Source organism: Phasianus colchicus, chromosome 25 (genome assembly GCF_987193195.1).
Source record: "Phasianus colchicus chromosome 25, bPhaCol1.hap1.1, whole genome shotgun sequence".
NCBI classification, from domain to species: Eukaryota; Metazoa; Chordata; class Aves; order Galliformes; family Phasianidae; genus Phasianus; species Phasianus colchicus.
The window spans coordinates 2250244-2273874 of record NC_143460.1 but is presented as its reverse complement, the minus strand read 5'-3'; the positions used below and the strand labels follow the sequence as shown (position 1 = coordinate 2273874).

At 42.9% G+C, this 23631-nt stretch overlaps 2 protein-coding genes across 3 annotated transcripts; both read right to left on the bottom strand.

Moving 5' to 3' along the window:
• Positions 1-6: 6 nt before the first annotated feature.
• CSDE1 (cold shock domain containing E1) lies at positions 7-17722 on the bottom strand. Of its 2 annotated transcripts, XM_031605723.2 has the most exons (20): positions 17569-17722; positions 13965-14380; positions 12284-12482; positions 11550-11659; positions 11094-11186; positions 10444-10541; positions 10206-10287; positions 9740-9868; positions 9435-9560; positions 8413-8625; positions 7276-7416; positions 7029-7187; positions 6116-6223; positions 5107-5282; positions 4695-4807; positions 3847-3966; positions 3420-3598; positions 2625-2788; positions 1652-1784; positions 7-1307 (listed from the first exon to the last, which is right to left on the bottom strand). In XM_031605723.2, the coding sequence occupies exons 3-20, from the start codon at positions 12480-12482 to the stop codon at positions 1260-1262; spliced, it is 2391 nt and encodes a 796-aa protein (XP_031461583.1). In that variant the 5' UTR covers positions 13965-14380; positions 17569-17722; the 3' UTR covers positions 7-1259. The 2 variants fall into 2 exon arrangements, with proteins under 2 accessions (XP_031461583.1, XP_089980535.1); XM_090124409.1 differs by lacking the exon at positions 11094-11186.
• A 683-nt stretch (positions 17723-18405) lies between these two features.
• Positions 18406-23054, bottom strand: SIKE1 (suppressor of IKBKE 1). Its single transcript, XM_031605724.2, has 4 exons — positions 22575-23054; positions 22235-22377; positions 19943-20056; positions 18406-19550 (listed from the first exon to the last, which is right to left on the bottom strand). Exons 1-4 carry the CDS (start codon positions 22876-22878, stop codon positions 19461-19463), a joined length of 651 nt encoding a protein of 216 aa, XP_031461584.1. The 5' UTR covers positions 22879-23054; the 3' UTR covers positions 18406-19460.
• Positions 23055-23631: the final 577 nt, after the last annotated feature.

Genomic DNA, 23631 nt, shown 5'->3' with positions numbered 1-23631 from the left:
AGAGGAGTTGTTCAAAATCAGTAAAACTTTATTCTATTTCCATTCTTTGCCATTAACAGAAAAAATTGGAGAAAGCAATGTTTGTTTTACAAAGATAATGCATCTCCCAGAGAAGAAAACCCTAAATTGAGAATAGAGGTAACATGAAAACAAAACAAAAAAAAAAAACCACAGTACTGCCCTCTATTCAAAGAAAGGAACTCCTGATCTTTTTTGGTAAAGTAATACTTAGACCAATCATTCAGTTTTCTTGCTTGATAAAGTGTGACTGGGGAAAATGGGAAAGGGGATGGGAGGTGGGGAGGGAAGGGGGAGGGAAGCACACAGACATCAACTATTTCACCTTGATGAAAGTTTCAATACAGCTATGGAAAGCCTAAGTATTTATTCTTTTACAGTACACTGGGTGCCGGCTGCAAAGAAAAAAAAAAATGGATTCACTTCAGGCACAATTTCTTTCTTTGTAAATTTAAATCAGTAAAAGAAACTGGGTTTAGAAGCTGCAGTGTTCTAAGCAGCAGCAAACTTGTGCATTGTTTTAAATATATTTAAATTATCACACTGATGGCACGCCTCAGCCTTATGAAATTCTGCACTGCAGGCATTTCAGAACACTACAAAAAAATGTCTACCCCAGAAAGAGACTTTCACTGAGCTCTAACACAACTTCGCTGGCTAAAGGATTCAAAATTAAATGAAATATGAAAACAAAGTAACATCTAGCCATCATCTTAAGTTATCTGAATGCTCATACAGATTTTCTATCAAACTGAACTTAGTCTCCACCCTCCTATGGTCCTCAGAATTTGAGCAGAGTGAGCAGAAGTGAGCTTTCCACATCCACTTTGAAGGAAAGACGTAACGCAACTGAGTACTAAGGCATAGTAAAATACCTTGGCCAAGGTAACAAAAAAAGCATAAGTAAATGTAGTGCAGAATTCCATAAGGTCTACCAGAGTAGAGCTGTCTATAATGTTTACTCACATAGGCAATGTAGATTTGCAGTTACCAGTTGCGTTAAATGCACCATTCAAAACAAGCTTCTAAAATGTGATACTATAAGGCGCCACCTGAAGTTCTCCAGAATGCAACTGTGCATAATTTTAAAATGGTTTCATAAATTTATTTTAAACATAACATGAGAAGGTGTTAAAACTGGTGTAATAGCTTCTTAAAATTTGGAAGGGATGAATAGGGAGATATTCAGTACCCTTCATCAGCCCCCACCACTTTCATCCTTCAGGCATTGGCTTTGTTGATCAGTCTATAACACCAGCTTGACGGATCTTTCTCTCTGCACCAAATCCCTGCAAGGAAAAAACAAATCTTTTAGGTCTGACATCGTGCTTTAAAGCAGGCTTGTTTTGATCCTACTGGGTACAACATCAACACGTGGCTAATTCACCACACTTGGCTGCAGAACCAGAGCAAGTAACAGAACAAGTCATGTGGGCTGCTCTTCTGAAACTAAGCATACATCAGCTCCCCAAACACCTGACTAAAGTAGTATAATCTCACACTGCAGGAGACTGTTATAAGGCAGTTAAATTGACATATTTCAAACACTTTTGACTTTCAACAGTAGAAATAACGTTATCCAAGTTAAACCACAAGCTGGTCATCCTGCAAGCCAGCCCTGTATCTCACACACCTTTGAGTTATCCGGTCCCCTGGGCTGACGAAGAACTGTTAGACGAGGAGCATTGGCATCATCCAGATTAATGTTCTTTAAACGATTAACAAGTCTATCTGGACGTGGAGCAGCAACAGCCTTAGCGCCTTCACTGTAAGAAAGTCAATCACAAAGAATCCTCATGACTTCCCAGGGATGGTGCAAGCTACCAAATACAGTCACTTTCCCCATTAAGGCATCAGCACAGCCTGCTCTGTTTGAAGGCAGACCTTCTGGATGACACTACGTCTGCTTCTAAACCATAACTTCAACTACTTAATGCTGAAACACCAAAACAACAGTCTTAAAAGGAGTATAAAGCTGCTGTAGTTAATATTAATGCATACATGACAGCACTCCCTCCATTTCTGTTCCCTTTAACTGAAAAAGTATAAGTCTTGCAATTTGCCAGTACACAGAAGCACAGTAACATCTCTGAAGACAGTTTTGAGAAAAAAATTAAACACTGCCATAAAACATTAACAAGATACCTTAAAAAAAATACACACTTTAATTAACACAATTTAGAAGTCATTCAAAAGCAAAACGTACCTATCACCCCTAGAAATAGTATCAAAGATGACTAACATCTTTTTATGTATATAGGAGCAAAAGATGCTTACTTGTTTATCAATAGGTGCAGAGCATAAATCACCAGACAGACCAAGAACTACATAAAGAATTCAATCACTTTTATCACTCATTAATTTCTGCATAAGGACTATTTAATTATTTGTCTTTTTTTTTTTAAATCCATTCTTAAGCAAAGCTGGATTCTGCTGCTGCACTGCAGGCCCTACAAGCGCTGGTGCATCTCAAAGGAGAGTCTCTCACTAAAGCCAACCACAATTCAGAGCTCTATTTGTAGGAACAGCTAGCTCAATTTAAAAGCAATACGTGCTCCATTACTGATGTAGTCTGCCAGATTAAACTAGTGATTTGAAATCCTCACCAGACACGCCACACGTTACAGGCACTGCATTTCCCTGTGCGCTGGTTCAGAATTACTGAGAACTCCACTTCATCCCCAGCTTGTAGTTCCACACCATCCTGTACTTCTTTGACATGGAAGAAGAGCTTTTTGCTGTCACCCACTTCATAGTTAATGAAACCAAACTGAAAAACAAAACATGATATAGTTATTTATTTCCCCTTAACCCAAGCAGATACAATTATATAGTCATTATATTACAAATGCAACTTCTACACTGAACACAATACAGTATTTCTACAAGGTTAGCCACTCTCCGTGGGTTTCTAAAGGCACATTTAAACCCTGAAGTCTATAAGCAAGCTCTGAAAACTGCCAAACTCCTTTCTTAAAGCAAGCTGCCAAAGCTTTATTAAACTAAGATATTGTCAATGCTCTAAACTCTACCTTTAAAATTGCCTAACTGAAACAACCTTTTTTCTCTCCTGATTACCAGGGGCAGATTAAAAAGCCAGTTATTTTGATGTACTGCTTTACTCATGCTGTGCCAAATACGGTTCTCATTAGGTATTAGGAAAAGTCTTCACCAGGGCATGATGGTGCACTGGAACAGGCAGTAGTAGTTCACCTTTACTAAAGTCATACTACACAAGCTGGCATAAACCAATACTTGGTTTACATAAGCCTAGTTCTTATTTGTTCAGAGTTTCTGCAATAGTTTGCTTCACAACAGACTTTCCACATTCAGGTGTTAAAGCAGGTCCTGACCTTCTCTATGCCATCTCCAACAGTTTCCAATTAGCAGCATTTGCTCACCTGGTCTTTCACACATTCCACAGTGGCTCTGCGGAACGGTGTGATGTTGACAGCCATTGTCTGCCCATTCTGACCAAGAACACACAGCTGGAACTTTACTGTCTCTCCCTTCTGCAGACAGTCACCTTTGTTTGCCATTCCAACAATTCCAAATGGATAGAATTCTCCTTTCATTTCACCTGGAGAAGAAAAGACACAAGATTAAGCCTTTTTGTTCTTGAGGGCATTTAGAATTTACATCTGGTATTTACTTCTATTGTCAGCTTATTACGGTGAATACAATCCTCATCACCTCTATTAACGTGTAGTTTATTACATTTCTATGCTTCCTGTGTGCCAGCAAAGAGCACTGACAGATTTACCTCTGATGAACAACTGTTTATTAAATTTATTAAAGAAAGCTTGAGGTAAAAGCACCAGGTCTTACCATCCTCCATGACTTCAATCATGCCTTGGTATTCAGTCTGTGTTGGATCTACACTCCGCAAAGGACGAATTACTTTACCAGAGTAAACAGTTGGATCAGCTTCTTCAGTGATACCATTCACTGAAAAGAAAGAGACAGTGCAAGAATCAGGAAGTTCTTGTCATACTTTTTCTTTTAAGAAGGACTGACCAATTCACATTCACCAGGAGACTAGTTTGCACTGCAACACATGTTAATACAGCACATATAGTTCTCTAGAACTGGAACAGCCCTAACTTAGAAACACATGACGATAGCTTTGCTAATCACCACCACTGTTCCACTGCAGAAGTAGAAGGATACTAATTCCTCATGAAATTAGAGGCCATAGAATTTGAAAAAGCACACTGAAAGATCTTGCTTCTCTGTCACTCTATTTCCAGCTCCCTTTCATCATGCAAATTGATTAAGTACACATTTTGCATCCCCAAAATCCTTAATATTCACATCTGCAGTTCCTACTACAATTTTTCTTCTTTAAGAAACAGCAAAACTAGTAGAACTACTAGTGGCAAAATCATCCAAATTGGGTGTTTTCTTCTAACCTTCCAACTAAAGAGTAGAGACAAAGATAAGAAAAAGTTGCTACTGCATACAGTGCTCTTGGTCTGCACTTCCCTTTTAGTGAACACAATAAACAGGCTTCATAAAATTGTGTGATGATATTAGTGCTTAGCAGGCTTGACTACTGACCATCGCATTAAGCATCTTCCTCTTGCTTTAAATTCCAGTTGTCATCAGAACTACCAATTTAACCACCAGCATCTGTCAAGACCCTTTTAAGAAGAAATTAACAGGTACAGCCTTACCTGCATGCGTTTTGTTCACCTTTTCTGCACTAACTTTGTTTCCTTTGCCTTTTGACAAGCTGTATTCAACTGTGTCTCCAAGTTCCAGGCTATCAATATCACCACAGTACTCACTACAGGAAGAGAATTACGTGTAAATTTCTTTTAGTTTCACGACAACAGTAATGCTCATCCAACATTTACATAGGTTGATTTAGAACACATTTAATTGCTTCAGCATCTCACATTTCCAACGAATCCTCATTCAGGAAATTCTTGGCCTGAGATTCAGAGGCATAGATCACAGAGAACACTGACTAACAGAAAAGCCTGAGCCAGCTCAGCAGAGGTCACAAATTGAAGTTCAGACACCAAAGCATGTGAACATGTGAGGCAACAAACACTCATTCCTACAAATGGAACTATCACTCACCTGTAGTGGAAGAAGATCTCCTTATCATGATTGGCTGTTTCAATAAACCCAAAGTTATCTTTCAGGGCTGCCACATATCCCAAAAGTCTCTTGGAACTGTAATTGCGTCCAAGCATTCTGACAGAAACTGCTGTTTGCAGACCAGTTCTCTTCACTTCACAAACACTGAACTCAACCTGTTGAAGAGGTATGTTATAAATACTACAGACAGAAAAAAAGCACAACCACCAAAAGCAATAAACAAAAACCCAAACAACTTATTTCAAAGCTGCACTGCTGTAATCAACATCTAGGCTCTGCTGGAAAGGCATCTTCTAGCCACTCCTCTCCCCAAAATATCTGTCACTTGCTGACATGTAGGACATTCAAAGAGTGGCAGAATCACAGCTGCAACACCTGGAAAGGCAAGTTAGCCTCTAGCACTCTGCTTCTTCTACCTATCAAATAGATTATCTCTTACCTCTATGATTTACCTCTGCACCATACATTACCAGTCGCCCACCGACAATATGTAGCTGGTTTGGCTTGCTCATTTTAGATTTTTAATAATAATAATCACAGCATTCCTAGCACAGCACCTCAGCACTAACAGTTTTTAGGCTGCTATTCCATATCTCTCAACCCTTTCCCCAGCCATTATCTCTAGTTATTTCACTCATAAGTGGGTGTTCTCATTCTTCAACATCCATCTTGATGTCTTTATATTAATCTCTCTCCTCTTAAGTATTCACAAGTGGACTTGCTTATAAGGACAGTGGACAAGTGTAAGAATTTCTTTAATTAAAACAATTTGCATAGCAAAAAAGTATTTTCATGCGTGGTATCAGGTTTCAAGATGTTTCTTAGTTACACAGAAAATAAAGCTACAAACCTAGGAGAGAAAAAAAAGAAATAGGTGACTATGTAGATGCCTTGTCCTTCACTTAAAAAGGACAACAAATCCAGGAACAAAGCTCACATATTTAAAAAACCAAAAAGTATTTCCCAATGGTATACTTAGATGCATTGCCTTATCTCCTATCTGGGGATTAGCAGATCCTTCCACATCCTTGGCTTGGTAAGGAATGGTCAGTTTTACTCCACAGTCATCATAAACAATTATTCCATCTTCAGCTTCCTAGGGGAAAAAAAAAAAAAGACAAACAGGTGTTTTATTTGTTTGCAAACAAGCTTAGTATATACAATGCAAGCACTGAACATTCACTTGTTCTGCAACAACAGCAAAGCATCTGGTGAAAACAAAGACCAATAAACACTAAGATGATCAAAAGACACAAGCTTTAAATGACAAATTGTAGCTTTTACTAGACAATGGTATTACTTTATTTCCTCTAACAATACTGTTTCCATTAATTATTTACTGAAAGTTTATTTTATTCTAGTTTTAAGCAGCATGACTAAACAGAGGCTCTTCTCAAGCCCCAGAACATTAGGTTTCAACCAATTCTAGCATCTTAGGAAAAGTTTCTTCACCAACAGGGCAGTCAGGCCCTGGAAATGTCACCCTGGGGCAGCAGACATGGCTCCAAGCTGCCAGAGCTCAAGAAACATTTGGACCATGCACTCAGACACAGGGTTTGAACTTTGGGAGGTCCTGTGTGAAGCCAGGAGTTGGACTCAATGATCCTTCTGGGTCCCTCCTAACTTAGGGTATTCTGTGGTTCTACCTTCCACTGCAGGAGGTAGAATCTTCCCACTAAGCTCTTGGAAGTTATCCTCAATAGAAACACCACTAACTGTGTTTTTGCTATATTGTTTCACCTAAGTTGGCCTTCACTGAGCACTGTAATTAGCAATCCAACACAGTCCATATTTATAGAAGATAAAAAGCGCTTCAGAATGTTGAAATTATAGACTTTAAAGCAGTAGTCCCTGCCTGCAAAGCAAGAAACACAATATAGTTACTTTTACTTGTGTACTACCTTCTCTTTGCCTTTATTTGGGCTAGTGGCTTTGGCTGGAGTGGCTTCTTTATCTATAGTGCCCACAAAACGGTGATCTGATTGGGTGTGGAAAGAAACTGTGCCTTTTGGAAGTTTTTTAATCCTTATAGCATGATTTCTTTGGGCAGACAGCATATCCTGAAAAATAAGATCAATGTGATTTTAGACAGACTGCATACACATGCTTTTGTGAAATCCTAGTTTTCAAAGAAATTGTACCACTCACAGGAACCACAGTAAACTCTACTTCATCAGAAATATGGAGTTGGTTTCCATCCATAATTTCACTGAAGTGAAAGAACATGCGAGCATCCCTGTCAACACACTTAATGAAGCCAAAGCCATCTCTCATCGCAGCAATCACTCCCTGTAAATAGAAGAACAATTACAGTTTTACTTCGTTAACATCTGTCTTAAAAAGACAGCTATGGAGTATCTAATAATCTGAACACAAACCTCAAATTCTAAAAAAAAACAAACAAAACAAAAAAAAAAAACAAAAAAACACCACCACTACTCAATAAGCTTCCTTGCAAACTGTAGTGCAAATGGTTACAGTCAATCTTAAATGCAAGCAAATCCTACTTACCTAATTTTTTTTTTCTACTTGCTCCCTGAGTCATAAGTAGTAAAAAGTGAAGATGAATTTAAGCCACAAAAGGACTAAGAAAAACCAAAGAACTGGAAGTCACTGCTACACACACACAGGTTAGGTTTTCCAGCACTTTATCAGAACAAAAGATGTTCTTTCATAGTGATAAGCACAACTATCTCAGTCACTCTGACCCATTAGAAGCTTCTCTGCACATGACAGAATTCAGCTCCTTATCACCCTTCTGTTTGATCCTCAGGCAGAGATTGTGCAAAGAACAATCTGAACAGAATTTCAACAGTTCTGTATGTAGTTAGCATGCATGCTCAATGAATCTGGTCCTCCTAAAGTAAAAGATGGCAGTTGAAGATCAAGATTCAAGAGCTGTACCCAGTACCTCCTCTGATTCTTAAGACTTTTCATTGCCTGAACCAGAGCAGCATCAGGTTCTTTCAGTTTTCCTAAGGAAGATGAGTTTTTAATTTCTTCATGGCTGCATGACTGCTATGCCTGCTATAACCAAAGAGCAATCCACTCCAAGAGATACAACATATTTGCTTTCCTAATATGATTTAATTCCCTGACTAGAAAAAGTGTATAGCATTAATTCAGAGTTTTCTGCCATTTAGGCACACTTGCACATTTACTGAAGATCTGAGGATCTGACTGCAGACATGTCAGAGACTGGCAATTGTTATATTGTTTCTGAAACTATTTTTCACCTTTATTTCCTCTCCTCAACAATAAAAACTTTTAAAAATAGATACTTACCATTTCCCTAGTTTCATTAGTAAACTGGAAAGTATTGGGGAGAACCTCAATATTGGTGGCTCGTTCCAGTTTGTCACGTCTGTCTGTCGAAATATTGAATCGAACGTGGTCACTTTCCAGCAAAGTCACCTTGGATTTTGTATCTTTGTCTCCAAATGGAAGTTCTTTAGGAATCACAAAATCAACTTTGATGCGGCCAGGTAATGGATCATTCTAGAAGACAGAAAAACGCAACAGAAAAAGTCAGTACACCCACAAGTCTCAGCACTCAAAGCCTTATTGAGCATTTGGGTTAAGAAGGCACCATGTTTGAGTGACCACTCCCAGATTACACTGTCATGACTAGAATTTAACTTAGTTTCTACTTTATCCATCAGATGCACCAAATTGCCAACGAAACCAAAAATTAACGTTGAGAATTAAGTTCATAACCATACTTACCCTACTTCTAAGAGGTCTTACTATTGAGTTCAAACACACAAAAAAAACATTCCCCTACAGCCTCCAAAATCCCAACCAGCAAAACAAAAAACAAGGATGCAGAGTAGCCTGAGCACTTTAGAGAAGTGTTTTTGTGCATATCCTCTACTCTAAGCCAAACATTAAGAGCCACAATTCTTCTACACAACCAGATTAAATGCCAATGCTCAAAGGAGCCCATAAAGCACACTGTGTTTTTGCCTTAAGAGTCTTCTTTGTTGTTATTTTTTGTTTGAAGAATGCACCTTTAACACCCCCGTTTTTCAACCAGAAGTACTTCAAAGCTTAAAGACACACTTCACACTACTGTGTATTACCCTATTTCCTGGACCTTTAAATTTTAGTAAAAAAACAAAACAAAACTGCTTCCTGTGACTGCTGTCAATGGTTGGCACAAGTTAAGCAGTCCAAACTTACTCTTCTACTCTGCAGCGATCTCTGATGTGATGCCTAACAGCAGACTTCCACAGAGAAAGGAGAATATTTGCACTCTGACTGGAAATCAATGCAGTATTTCCCTTAAATTGAATACTGAAACACACCTGGTTTTTGCTGGGTACTTTTGGAATTACTTTGGTTACAGTTCCTTCAAAGTGTTCTATGCTGATATCTTCAAAGATGACAGTTCCTTGAGGCAGCAGTCTTACATCTGTTGCAACTTCTTTACCCTAAAAGCACAAAATCAGTCAAATATCCCTAAAGAAGTGATAAAAACAATAAGATCATTTTCCTACTAACCCTGCTCCGCCCCACAACTCCCCCCCCCCTTTTTTTTTTAGAAGTGATTTTGAATAAACAGGCAGTTGTCCAGGATCTTGTCTTCAGTTTTTACTGGAGTTCATCTTACATTTCTGTCTTTGATTGTAAACTCCACATCATCACCAGGCTGTAAGGCTTCTAGGTCACCTTTAAATTCACTATAGTGAAAGAATATCTCCTTCACGACATCACCCCTCTCAATAAATCCAAAGGCTTCCTAAGAACAGAAGAAAGTGTTCAGTAGATTGCCCAATCTCTTAATGTATTATTAAGAAAACGTTTTACACATTCTAAAAATAAGACTTCACCACTTCAGTGCAGCAACCTTGATTGTATTCAGCTCATACTACAACAAATGCATTACAGGAAACAATTAAAACTTTCCTGTTTTCAAGGAGTGTGTGTACTCAAGATTAGCTGTTTAAACTGACCTAGTTTGCATTCACACTTCCAAAATCTTAATAGCTCTTAATGCACTGAATTTACTATTTAGAGAACTCGACAGAAAAGCATTTCATCGTTTAATAGTATTTTGAAGCTGAAACATCACTTACTTTCATGGCACAGACTACTCCTTGACAACGGGCTTGTTTCTTTTTTAATAGCATAATGTTACGAGCACTTACAGCACCAGTACTAAAGGGAAGAAAAAGAACAAAGCTGAAATGTCTGAAAACCAGAGGCAGTATTAAGATTATATTTCATAATGTTATTTCAGTTCTTGGAAAAGGCACGAAGTGCTGCCCGACTACTAAAAGAGATCATGAGATCAGAAACATGATATCAACTTACTGTTTATTTGTATCAATTACAAAGTTTATTTTATCTCCTGTTTCCAGCTGAATATTTCCTTCAACATCTTCTGGAGTGTAAGTCAGGTAAAATACTTCCTGTAAATTAACATTGACTAATATTATTCCACTTGTCAATTCAAAGGATGATTAGCACATTTCTGTTTAGAAGCAACAACTCTTTTTATATAAATGGATTTAGTGAGAAAACTGAAAATGATCAAATATGGCATGCAAAAACATTCTTTCTTCCATTGGGCTGCTTTTATGGAGTCTGTAAAAAGCAACTTAATTGAGAGTTTGTAGGTGGCCATCTTGGAAGTTTAGAAATTGGTATTTCAAAGTTCAAAATAAGGATACGTGAACGTTACACAATTCAGCTTCTTTAAGTTTTAAAACAAAAAAACAATTATTTGGCTCTACATTGAGTTCCCCATAGAGACAGGTGGACAAGCAAGCTCTAAAATTAACATCTGTTTGTAGCAATTGCCTACGTATGCTTTTTTTTTTTCTTACTAAGAACTACAGTTCTTAAAAGTGTCAGTTGTCCACATTCAAGCGTGGGTTTTTTTTGTTTGTTTGTTTTGTTTTTTGCTCACAGACCACTATTATAGATCAGTCAAGAGTTCAAATAAAATACATAAGCTTTACCCCATTACGTTCGTAGCATACACTCCCTGTTGGACTCTGACCCGGGGCAGCTGGAGATTTACTCTCTAAATTGTGAGGAACAGCACACACAACCTACCAGCCAAAAAAAAAAAAAAAGAAAAAATCCATGGCTAGTCATTCCAGGAGTAGCAGCGTAGAAAACAAAATGAATCTCAGTATCCTGTACTGTACACTTGGGGATTAACTTCTAGTTTAAACCACCAGGGAATGTCATGCTGTAACATTTCAATCTTATGGAGCATCTGTTGCCTTGTGAAGAGTTGCTTGGAGCAAAGAGCTCACATAGAAACTCTAAATTTCTACTAGAATAACAAAAAAAGATTTCAGTGTAACTGAATTCTGTATGTAGTTAGCATGCATGCTCAATGAATCTGGTCCTCCTAAAGTAAAAGATGGCAGTTGAATGCATAGAAAACAGACATCATAGCCACTGACTTGTCCATTCATTCGTTCTTCAGATAATATTTCTGGTTTGATCTTCACCAATTTAACAGCAATGGGTTTTCCAGTTCGGCGATCAGAAGACACTTCAAATTCAACATCATCTACAAAGCAATCAAACACGATATGACATCACAGACTGCAATTTTTAAACATTACTAACTGGTTCAGTCTCATAGTTAACTGCTCATACCTAAGGATGCACCATTTGCTGTTACTTCTGGAACTGCTCCACTCTAACTGCTTTTGCCCTGCTGTATTTCCCCCATCCTTCCCTGCGCTCACTTAACAGTCAGCCTCGCACTGAAGGAGCTCAGATTATGTAAAACTGCTACTGCACAGTCTATAAACTTCATTACTACAAACTACCAGCAGCACTCCTACTCTGCAAGACAAACATCTTCCAACTAATTCTCAAAAAAACCCAAATACTAAGTACATGAGGCATGGCACCTCCAGTCTAAACGCTTGTTTGCACCTTAGTTTTGCAGCTTGGACTTCACACTGTACACCTTTTTCAGAATGGCCACATTTGCATTAAGCATGCAGAAGTAAAAAACAAAACAAAACTCTCATCAGGAGTGGCAGATGATGAATTCTCTGACGTTTTAACTCATTAATAGCAACAGAAGGCATCTGTTCGTGCCACAAGATAAAATGATTTCCTATGGAAAACAAAAGAGACTTGTTCTCATTTGGTAGAGAAACTCCAACAGCTGTCTAATTACCTCCTACTTTGAGCTCCTGTAAGTTGCCATTATACTGTGAGCAGTGGAAGAACAGTCTAGCCTGCCGTTCTGAGCACTGAATGAATCCATAGGAAGTCAACAGTTTCTCTATAACGCCAGTCTCGCGCAGCGCTGCCGAAGTACCATTGGGGTACCCGTTGTGTCCATTGTTGTGGAGAAGGTTTGGATCAAAGCTCATCTATTCAAAAGAAAACAGCAGAAAGTAAACCAAACGTTACTCACATCTCCTTTCACCACATAAACATAACAACAGACACAAAAAGCTTACGGAAGTTATTGCCACAAGTAAATTCTAAAAGTTCTGTTTTTAAATAGAGTAAAAAATGTTCAAGTTGTCTAGCTCTCAGAAAACAATCCTTACAACTCAGACTGGCAACATACACTGCATGTTTGTTCCTGTCACCATCACATACAAACCCTCACCTTTTGAAGAAGGCAGTCCCTAGGACAACCAAAGAAAGGAAGAGGCTGACATGTTTGATTTTACGCCATCTTAGAGTTCAAAACATTTTTGGAAATTAAACCAGCCTTGCAGGTAAAATGATTGGGGGAAGGGAACGTGATGTATTATTAAACTCATTTGCTGAATAACAGGTTGATGGTTTTGGTTATTACGAAAGCTCCAATCAGTGCTACAAATGCTTTTTGTGAGTCATGGACAAAATCATCTCTTCACATCTCCAGCGTAAGCTAAGCACACAAACACACATCACCCCTGCTAACAGGGAGGATAAGTAGGAGCTTACTAACAAAATCTACCTCAAACCAAGTTCAGAATGGCCAAGGCTCAGGGTTAGAAAACAACGCTGCTAACTCTTGCTCAAACCACTATTGATCAGTATTGCTGACCACAGATCAGCTAAAGCCTGACAGCTGAAGTTCAAGGAGGGATGTACTTCTCAAGATGACACTAACATCTGCTGTAGAAAGAAAGACAGGGAATGATAGTGTCAGCAGTCTTTCTAGATGCCTTCCATGTTGCTACAGCTGTTCAAACAAAGTAATAGAGCACAACAAAAAACTACATATAAATAAATTGGGAAAAAAAAATATCAACTTCTGCAGAGTGATACATACAGAAAAATGGAAGTATTGTCATAAAACTGTTCTCTAAGAAACAGCTAGCAGAACAGTTCCTTAAGAACCTTCTAGGAATAGCCTACAACACATTAATGCACAAACAAGACCTGCTCAGACCTGAAATATAATGAGTACATACTGAACCACAACTAGCTGTGGTGTTGACTACCAACAGTTTACTCACAACAGCTGACCCATCAATTAACAAAACTTGGAACTGCAATACTTGGAAAAAAAAACAACAAACTGTACTAAAGACTTAAAGAAAACTAAACAGAGATTGCAAACCAATGAAAATAGTGTAAGCTTTGGAAAGAAAAAGGGATTGTAATCACAACACTGCTACTAAAATAAAGAAACACGAAACTGTAACTTATGTTGAGCTCTGAATTTCCTTTAGCGAATTAGGAAGAGGAACTGCACACTTGGAAAAAAGGTATCACCACTTCATCACACTACAATCAAACCAATGTAACAGCACAGAATAGCTGAAAAAAACCAACATCACAGAAAACACAGCCTCCTGTTGTTGTTTGCAACTAAGTTTGGAATGCTATAACGACATAGCACATGCACAAACCTCGCAGTGATATTCAAATATTGCACTTTCAGTAGTATTAGCCGATTCTTCTGCTTCAGTACGAAGTTTCAAAGGATGAAGACTGCTATTGACACAGAGAGAGAAAGGGAGAAAGATAGAAAGAAAAAAAAAAAAAAGAGAGAGAGAGCACACTAATAAAGAATACAAGCGCTGCTGCCCTGGGCAGTTTCAATACAGCACTGGAGAAAACAAAGACTACTAGCAGCGTTGGGACGTGCTCTTTTGAAGCTGTTGAGTAGGCACAAACTTCTGGTTTCAGATCAAGCCTTGTGTCTTCAGTGTAAGTTTCCTCTTCTTTGGTCTTGAATTGTTGTTACGATGCGGTATATTCTTTTCCTGATCTGAACTTGAAGCAGCAGTTTCAGGTGGTAAATTCTGTTCTGTTTCACTTCATACTGGAGAGAGAAAAACAAAAAGACATGCACTGAAGAAAACTGTAACAGAAATTACACATCAGCCCTACGTGTTTCTGTGAATGAGTGCATATCCTCTACTTTGATACCATGGGTTTGATTCATATTAGGGGAAGCTGGTTCATATATTTATTTTGTACTCCCATTTTCAGTTCTGGTTTCCCAAGAAACTCTACCTCCATACCAGTGATACACGATTTCTAATTTTAAACACTTCAGATGCAGTTACACATTCCAGGAAAGGTCCCAGTTTGTACCAACTAAAACAGCAACTTCATTTGGATGCAAGCTGATTTCCCCAATGTAATGAACCACTACTTCTCAATTTATGTTGAGCTCTGGATTTCCTTTAGTGAATTAGGAAGAGGAACTACATACTTGGAAAAAAGGAAAAAACAAACTTACGTGACTACAAAGACACCCTTACACTTATTGCAGTGAAAATGCTGACTACAGTTAGCCAATACAGAGAACAATTCTGAACCTCCAAAGCATACAAAGGATGCATGCAAACTCAACGCCTGTTTTCCACAGAAGTACTTCAATGACATCCTCCACAGAAAACATCTTCCCCATCACTCTTAGAACAACTCTGGGCTGAATAAGTCTTCCTACACCTACACAAAAACTAGATTAGGGCAGAATTCTATGCCCAGGTACAAACCAGCACCCAGCACAGGCTTGCAGTGAAGGACTCAATTGTAAAAAACACTGAAATAAGGTAATGCAAAAATAAAACACTCAGCACTGTTCTCACAAAACTCCCCCTAACATTCAAGCAACCTTTATCACAACCCCTTCCAGAATAATGTAAACATCCCTCAATCAAGTTCAAGAGAAATGAAGCAGGCACACACTACAGCACAGGAACTGCATGGAGACACTTGGAATCTCATTACACACATTCACACTTCTCCCTCATCTAATATCATCAGAACTTTTCCAGCACTACAACTTACATCACCTTTTTTATCTTTCAGGGCATGGAGTGCACACCTACATATTACAATCAAAATATTTCTGTCTGCCCAAAGATAACTGAAGTAACTTTTGTCAAGCAATGGCATAAAGCATCAGCTTGCCCCCTAAGAGCAGGTTGGACACAATAATTCATTTACTGTATTTAGCTCATTACAAATTAAAAAAAGAAAAAGAAAATTAGTGTGCGTATATCTCAAGTTCTTTACTTTTTAATGCAGCTACTATAAATACTTCTCCAAATGGTAAACACGCTGAGCAGGTGCCCAGCCCCCACATCACACTGGGTTCTGCATTTGTGTATCTACAGTAGAATTGGTTTGTGCAAGAACAAGGAGGAGGCAGGGCCAGAGATGTGCTGCTCCTGAGCTCTTTTCACTGTGGATTTTGCTAAATGACAGCAAGATGCACAGTACTGCTCAAAGCCTGAAATGCATACACAGACAAGGCTGCCAAGTGACAGACGCTGCTTTGGTTCTCATTTCCTCCACAAACACAGGTATGTAACATCAATAACATACATTCACAGAGTGGCCTGGGTTGAAAAAGGCCCACAATACTCATCTATTCCAACCCCCTGCTGTGTGCAGGTCACCAACCAGCAGCCCAGGCTGCCCAGAGCCACATCCAGCCTGGCCTTGGATGCCTGCAGGGATGGGGCATCCACAGCCTCCTTGGGCAACCTGTTCCAGTGCCTCACCACCCTCTGGGTGAAAAACTTCCTCCTCATATCCAGCCTAAACCTCCCCTGGCTCAGTTTAAAACCATTCCCCCTTGTCCTATCACTACCCACCCTCAGCAACAGCCGTTCCTCCTTCTGTTTATACACTCCCTTCAAGCACTGGAAGGTTGCAATGAGTTCTCCCAACCTTCTCCAAATAAAAATCACACTCCACAGACCTAGAGCACAGGCTAACTCTCTAACGAAGACAAAACACTGTATTTTTAGTATGCAGGCACAGCACAGCCATCAGATATCACTGGGAAACAAACGTGGCCATCTGAGGATGTGTGACGTGTGAGCAGCGCCGCGTGCCACCTCCCGAATGCTGCAAACAATGCGTGACAGCAGCCTCTGCGCTCTGATATTCACCAGATCGCCCACGGCGCTCAGGGATTTTAAAAAATAAAAGCTTTAACAAGATATCAGCGGTCATTTTCGTGCGTTTAAGCAACAACCCCGAAGAAAAAAAGAAATAAAATAAGAGCGGGGCAGTAACGCTGGAGCGAGTTTTGTTTGAAGGATGGAGGGCTCTGCGCGCGTCCCTAATGCGGATCTGACAGGGCTGGGCGCACGGCGCTGCGGAGCTCCGGGAGCGGCCGCCGGGCGCCCCAAGATGGAGGCGGCGGAGCGGAGCCGCGCGCCGCGCGGAGGGGCGGCGCCGCCAGCGGGGGCTGCCGCGGCCCACGGCGTGACAGCGCGGGATCGAGCGGGGCCGGGCCGCCTCCGGGCCGAGGAAGGGGCGGGGGGCGCGCGGGGCGGGCGGCGGGGAGGAGAGGAGGGGCCGCCCTGCCCGCACACAAAGGGGGGCGATGGCGGCCGCTCCCCCGCACACAAAGGGACGGAGCCCGGCTCTGCAGCGGGCGGGGCCGCGCGCGCGGCACGCCGGGAGTTGCGCTCCGCCGCCCGCCCGCCCCCGCGCCCGCCCCGCCGGCCCGTCCCCAGCAGCCCTAGCGCCGAGCGCCGCCCGGGGCTCGCCGGGACCCGTAGTCCCCCCTCGGCGCCGCCCCTGACCGGGCCGCGGCCCCCGACCTGCAGGTCCCGGCAGGCCCCGCGGCGGGGCGGGCGCGAGGCACGCCGGGAAGGCGAGTCCCAGCGCCGCCGTGGCCCCGCCCCGCAGCCCGGCGGGACCCGGCCCCGCGGCGGGGCGGCTGCCCGCGGGACGCCGGGAAACGTAGTGCGCGCGACGGCACGGCCCAGCGGGCCCGAGGCCGCCGGCGCTTCGTCCCCGGGGGCGGCCGGCCCGCCCCGCCCCCACCCTTCCATCGCCCCACGTAGCGCGGCCGGGGGGAGGCCCCGAGCGGCTTCGCCCCGCCGAGACCGCCGCGAACGAGAGGCGGCCGGGCTGCGGGATCAAAGGCGCGCTCCGCCTCTTTCGCCGCCTCCCGCGGGCACCGGTTCCCCTTAAGCCGCGCGGGCGCCGTCCGCCGCGGCGCCGGGCGCCCTTCGCTCCCCGCCCCGCCGTACTCACCCCAACAGCTCAGCGCCCCCGCTCCAGCGCCGCCATGAGCAGCACGGCACCGCACGTAGGAATAAATCCCGGCCTCTCGCGAGAACGCGGGGCGGGGCCGCGCCTGCGCCGTCGCGATCACCGGCGGCCGCATGGCGCGCATGCGCGCAGGCTGGAGGCCAACGGCACCGGCGGTACCGCGCATGCGTCGTGCTTCGTGCTCGGGCTCCGCGTGGGACGGGCTGGGAGCGGCGGCTGGGCGGACGGGGCGGAGAGCTGACGGGGCTTTGCCGGTCCGCCTCCCTGCTGTACTGGACGCTGTGCTGGGCACAGAGCTGCGGCAGCGCTGGGCGAGCAGCCTGGCTGCTTCCCCACCGAATAACATGGAGATGGTGGCAACTAAGCCAGCTCTGCTGACTCGATACGAGTGATAACTCAGCAGCCCCCTCCTTATAGGAACGTTAGCTTGTAATTGAGGTAAAAACGCACCACCGCACGCATTGCAGGCTGTGCTGATTGCAAGGAGCTCAAACGCACCGTTTTTGATTCCAGCAATGATGTGAAATGAGAGCAGGATGCAGCAGCTGGGTACAGGCAGCACACTGAATCACTGCCACGCTTTACAGAAAGAATACAACGAGGAAAGGGTGCCTGGAGTTTGGTGTTTTTTTTCTTTTTATTCCCTCTTAAAATATTTTAGGAAAGAATTTTGTACAGTGTTGCTGAACACGAATCCCCTCTATCAACTAAACCCTTTTTTTCTGCATATTCCATATCATCTCACAATAAGACCTAAATCGCCTTCTGTATCTATCAAAATTCTTGCACAGATAAAAACAGCATAAAAAACACAGTATTAACAATTCGATGTTTACTGTTACTGAAGTATTTTCTTGATCGCTGGCAAGAAAGACCAAAAAACACCATTAAAATGCCACTGAAAGCATCACAACATTGATAAAATCCTACTAACTGCAACTTCAATTTCACCCAATCTAGGATTTTGCAGTAACTAACATCTGTCACTAGACTTACCTGCAACGTGACATTAAAAACCTGTCCATGTGGTTGGTTTTGGTTTAGTTTGAGGCACACCTCACCCTTCCTGAAATTCAAAGCGGTGGGAGGCCACACAGCTTTGATCTGAAAGCACAGCATTCTCTGTAACAGAAACTATCCTGACTTGAGCACACTGCTTTCAGATCAGCATCCAAAGCATAGGTAAAGAAAGAACAGGTCTGCCTACAGCAAAAGAAAGCCTCAGATCTGCAATAAAAACATGCTGATGTGTGAGGAAGGGTCATTCTCACTGGTCTTCTCTAAATCAAGGCAAACTATACTCCTGATATAAGTTAGTAATTAAAAGTGCTCTGTTGGCCATCTGATATTCTGCCTCTTAGCAGTTTTTCAAGTATGAATGTTACCAAATACTGAGTGTTGGGTCTTCAAAGCAAAGCAAAAGCTCCACATGCCCACTCTGTGCAGGCAAAGCAAGATGTGAACCTATTATTTATAATGTAGCTTTCAAATTATCTTATTCTTTCCAGCACATAAAATAACCAGAATCTGTATTATGTTCACCAAGTACTGATGAGGCAGTTTTAAGTGACATCAACACAGTTAGAATTACTGACTAAAGCTTACCAAAAATAACATTCATGAGATAAACTGTCACAAAAGAGTATGCACCAAAAGTACTTAATTGTTATACATTTGTACACTGCAATTTATGACAGAGCAGCAATGCAAGCCTTTGCCATCAGGAGTATATGATTTCAGAATAACAGAGAAAACAGGCCACACATTTGGATAGATAAAACAAACATGAAACACCTGAAAGAACAAGTTACAGATCATCCTTGTTGGGTGGCTTCATAACAGTCTCTGAAGTCAAGATTTGGATATTTTGTGACCTAAGTTTCACTGTCACGCATATCTTCTCTCCTGACCTCAAAAGATTCTTTGCTGATTGACAATAGTTCACGTAGCTCTTTGTTTTCAAGCTGGAAAAAAAATAAAATAAAATAAAATAAAGTCAATCAGTATTTTGGCTGAAACAGATGAGCTAATTCACAATATTACAGACCTTTAATTATGTAGCCCATTCCTTCAGAGCCTAATAAAACTCTAATTTTATAACTCAAACATTAATGCAGTGTTAGCAAGAGGTGAACCACATCATTTAAAGTACACCTTTTACTTTTGGCTTTATTATTACAGTGATAGAAATACCAAGAATTTGAAAATAAACAGAAAACATTCCTTGCCTCCCAACCTCAGCCACCATCCCCATTTTTTATTGTTATTAAATACCTGACACACACAATCAAACTCTAGAGCAAGTCTAGAGCCTCCAAAAGCTTGATCTGTCCTTAGCAATGATGTGGGTTCTTACCTCCAGCTGAGCTAGTTTCTCCTGAACCTTAAAAAACTGATCCTCATCAACTTGTATAGCTTTTCTCATCACCTCACCCATCTCACATATTCTATCTATTTGACCTTCAATTTCCTGAAAGACATGGAAAAAAAAACCCACAGTTAATACGTTCAGGCAAAAGCAGTAGTAATATATTCCTTATGAATCATTTACTTTCATCTTATTAATTCTGGACTAGTTTCCTATTTTGAATATTAATCTTTTCCTCCCAACCACTTGTAATCCTCCCTGCTTATACAGTATTTTAAGATAGCATCATGTCCACTATCATCAGTCATCAATGAGAACAGTGAGCAGAACAGTCAGTGATGCACCCTCACACACATGGATACCATTTCAAGTACGAGAAGGACTAAGAGAACAGATTCCTGCTTAAGTGAATACAATTAGTATACAGCAATTTCTACATTGCTTTGCTAGAAAAGCTTGACTGAATTTATAAGAACATCTGACTCAAATGTATGTAAAACTTTAAAACTGAATAAAACAATCAAACTAAAAACAAAACCACTGAACAATGAAGAAGACTGGAATCTCCTGTATATTTCCAACAGAGTCTGTCTAGAAATGCTAGAACTTTGGGAAGTTATCTTTTTTTCCTTTTTTAAGCTCAGAAATAAGTATATAATGCACACGGAATTATTCCAACACGCAACACAGCATTAGTTCTTATCTGAAGAACATTCAGTTTCCAAAATAAAATTCTTAGGGAGGAACTCATGCATGTGAACACAAACCTATCAGCCATTCACAAAGAGTTATAAAACAAGGATTTGGAAGCCTCTGAAGCATTTTAATACAACATAATATGATATCACAAGGCACTGTGGGAAACATCATAACATTATAGGGCGTAGTTTCCTCTCAATAAATGCCCACAATTACTCTGCTCTGCCTCTGGAAGACAGATGTACCACCTGAGAAGAGAACCCAGTTTTGAATTCCAATATTGAAAAAAACATGTAAACAGATTAGACTACGTAGAGAGCTAGAGGAACAAGTTTACATAATCTGAGAATGATGTCTGTCAAACAGGAAGATGGTTAAATAAGAATGTCAAATATCAAAAGCAATTAAAATGTGATGACTATTCTCCAAAGTTGTAATTAGAAAAGAATTCATAAACTTAGTTTGAAGATTTTGCCTTAGTGTTTAAGCAGCCTAGGTATATCCCACCATGGTTTAAGAGGTTCCTCCAAATCCTTCCAGCTTTGTATTCCTGTGCCATTACAATGAAGCAAAAACAGTGATAGGGAACGTTAGAAGTTTTGTCCAAATTATTAGTCTTCATCAACAAAGCAATCTGGCACCTAAGCAAGCAATGGAAGACCCCTAATCAGCACAAAACAGAGTTAAACAAAAAACCCACAAGATATGAGATCTTTTTAGGTTGAACCAGCCTGCTATGTTCTCATCACATAAACATGCATTTTAACAAATACTTAACTTAATAACCTTTAATCACATACCCTACATTATTGCATTATCAGATATCTAAATGTAAACCAACAGACAGTTATCAGCAGTCATTCCCTGGCCTCCTGAAGTCACTCTATGTCACACACAGAGTTACACACACACGTTAGGCTGTTGTACTGCCTATCTGGATTTAAAAGCATTTGGAAGTGATTATTTATTAAGCCCTCAACACACCGCAGCTTACAGGGATTTCGGAGGCTCTTTTCCCTTTGTTACAATTACTCAACAGTAACAATAACACCTCTGATGTGCTCCTCTTCAGTGAAAACAATGCAATTCAGGGGGAAGTTCTTTCCTATGAGTGGTGAGGTGCTGGAACAGCTGCCCAGAGAGGCTGTGGATGCCCCGTCCATCCCTGGAGGTGTTCAAGGCCAGGTTGGATGGGGCCCTGGGCAGCCTGGGCTGGTATGAAATGGGGAGGTTGGTGGCCCTGCATGAGGCAGGGGGTTGGAGCTTCGTGATCCTTGAGGTCCCTTCCAACCTGGGCCATTCTGTGATTTTGTGATTCATTAAAGCTTAACGCAAGGAATTCACCACCCAGTGCACACACAACACGTGGGCAACGAAAGGCTTGTGCTGGTCAGGATCCTCTATGACAACCATTACAACCTGGATGCTGTAAACAGAATGCAGGGGAAAAATATGCTAAAGGAACCAGAGCTTCAAAGAACGCATCCTGGAGCAGAGTGGGGCCATGAAAGAAAACTAACACTGCACGAAAGCAAATGAGAGCAAGTTTCCTATTCCCCCTCCCCTCCCACCCCACCTTACCACAGAGTTGGCCTGATGAACTTTCAGGACCGGTTCCGCATCTTCACCTTTTCTCCCTTGCAACAGCTGCAACATCTGCTTTCTGTATTTGCTCATGATCAGCTCTAACGCATCCTGGTGCTCCTCCAGAGAGATCCACAGCGCTAAGGGACACGGATCGCAGCACGGCGTTACCTCGGAGGCCGCCCGGTTGCCCTCAGCTCCGCTCGGCGGCCCCACGCGACCCCGCGCCGCGCTGACAGCCGGCAGCCCCGCTCGCACCGTTCCGATAACAGCCGTCCGGCGCAGCGCAGCCCCGGCTGCCCCCACCACCCCCCCGGGCCCATCCCGGCCGGCTCACCGCGGTTCTCCTGCCGCAGGTCGCGGATCTGCGTGTTCTCCTGGCACAGCAACATGTGCGGCCGCAGCCGAGAGCCGTCCGCTCCATCCGCCGGGACGCTCCGGCCCCGCCGAGACGCGGCTGTGGGCGCCGCCGCCGCGCCGCCCTTCTCGACCGGCGCCGCGCCCGCCTCTCTCATAGCGGCCACGCGTTGATGCAGGACGGCGGACTGATCGATGAGCGACTCGGCTGCGGTGTCGTGCTCCTTCAGCCGCTCCAAAAGGGTCTTGGCGTCCGTGAGGATCTTCTCGATGGTGCAGGTCATGATGAGCGCAGGGAGGGCCGCGCTGCTCACTCCCGCGGCGGCCCCATGGCCGGCAGTGCGCGCCCCGGACGGCGGAGCGGGCAGCCCGAGCTGCGAACCACGAGCTACGAGCCACGAGTCCGCACCGCGCGCTCCGCCGCCTTTTCCGGGCCGCGCTCCTCGCGCCGCAGCTGCGCAAGCGCGGAGACCCGGAGCGGCCGCTGAGCCGGCGCCGCCGCCTGGCGGCCGCACTGAGCACCGCACCGCCGCGGGGTGGATTGGATGGATGGATGGACGGATGGACGGATGGACGGATGGACGCATGGACGGATGGATGGATGGACGCATGGACGCATGGACGCATGGACGCATGGATGGATGGACGGATGGACGGATGGATGGATGGACGGATGGACGGATGGACGGATGGACGGATGGACGCATGGACGGATGGACGGATGGACGCATGGACGCATGGACGCATGGACGCATGGACGCATGGACGCATGGATGGATGGACGGATGGACGGATGGATGGATGGACGGATGGACGGATGGACGCACGGATGGATGGATGGATGGACGGATGGACGGATGGACGGATGGACGCATGGACGCATGGATGGATGGATGGACGGATGGACGGACGGACGGACGGACGGACGGGTAGATTGGTGGACGGATGGATGGATGGACGGACAGGTGGATGGTTGGGTGGATGGATGGATGGGTGGACGGATGGGTGGATGAATGGATGGATGGATGGGTGGGTGG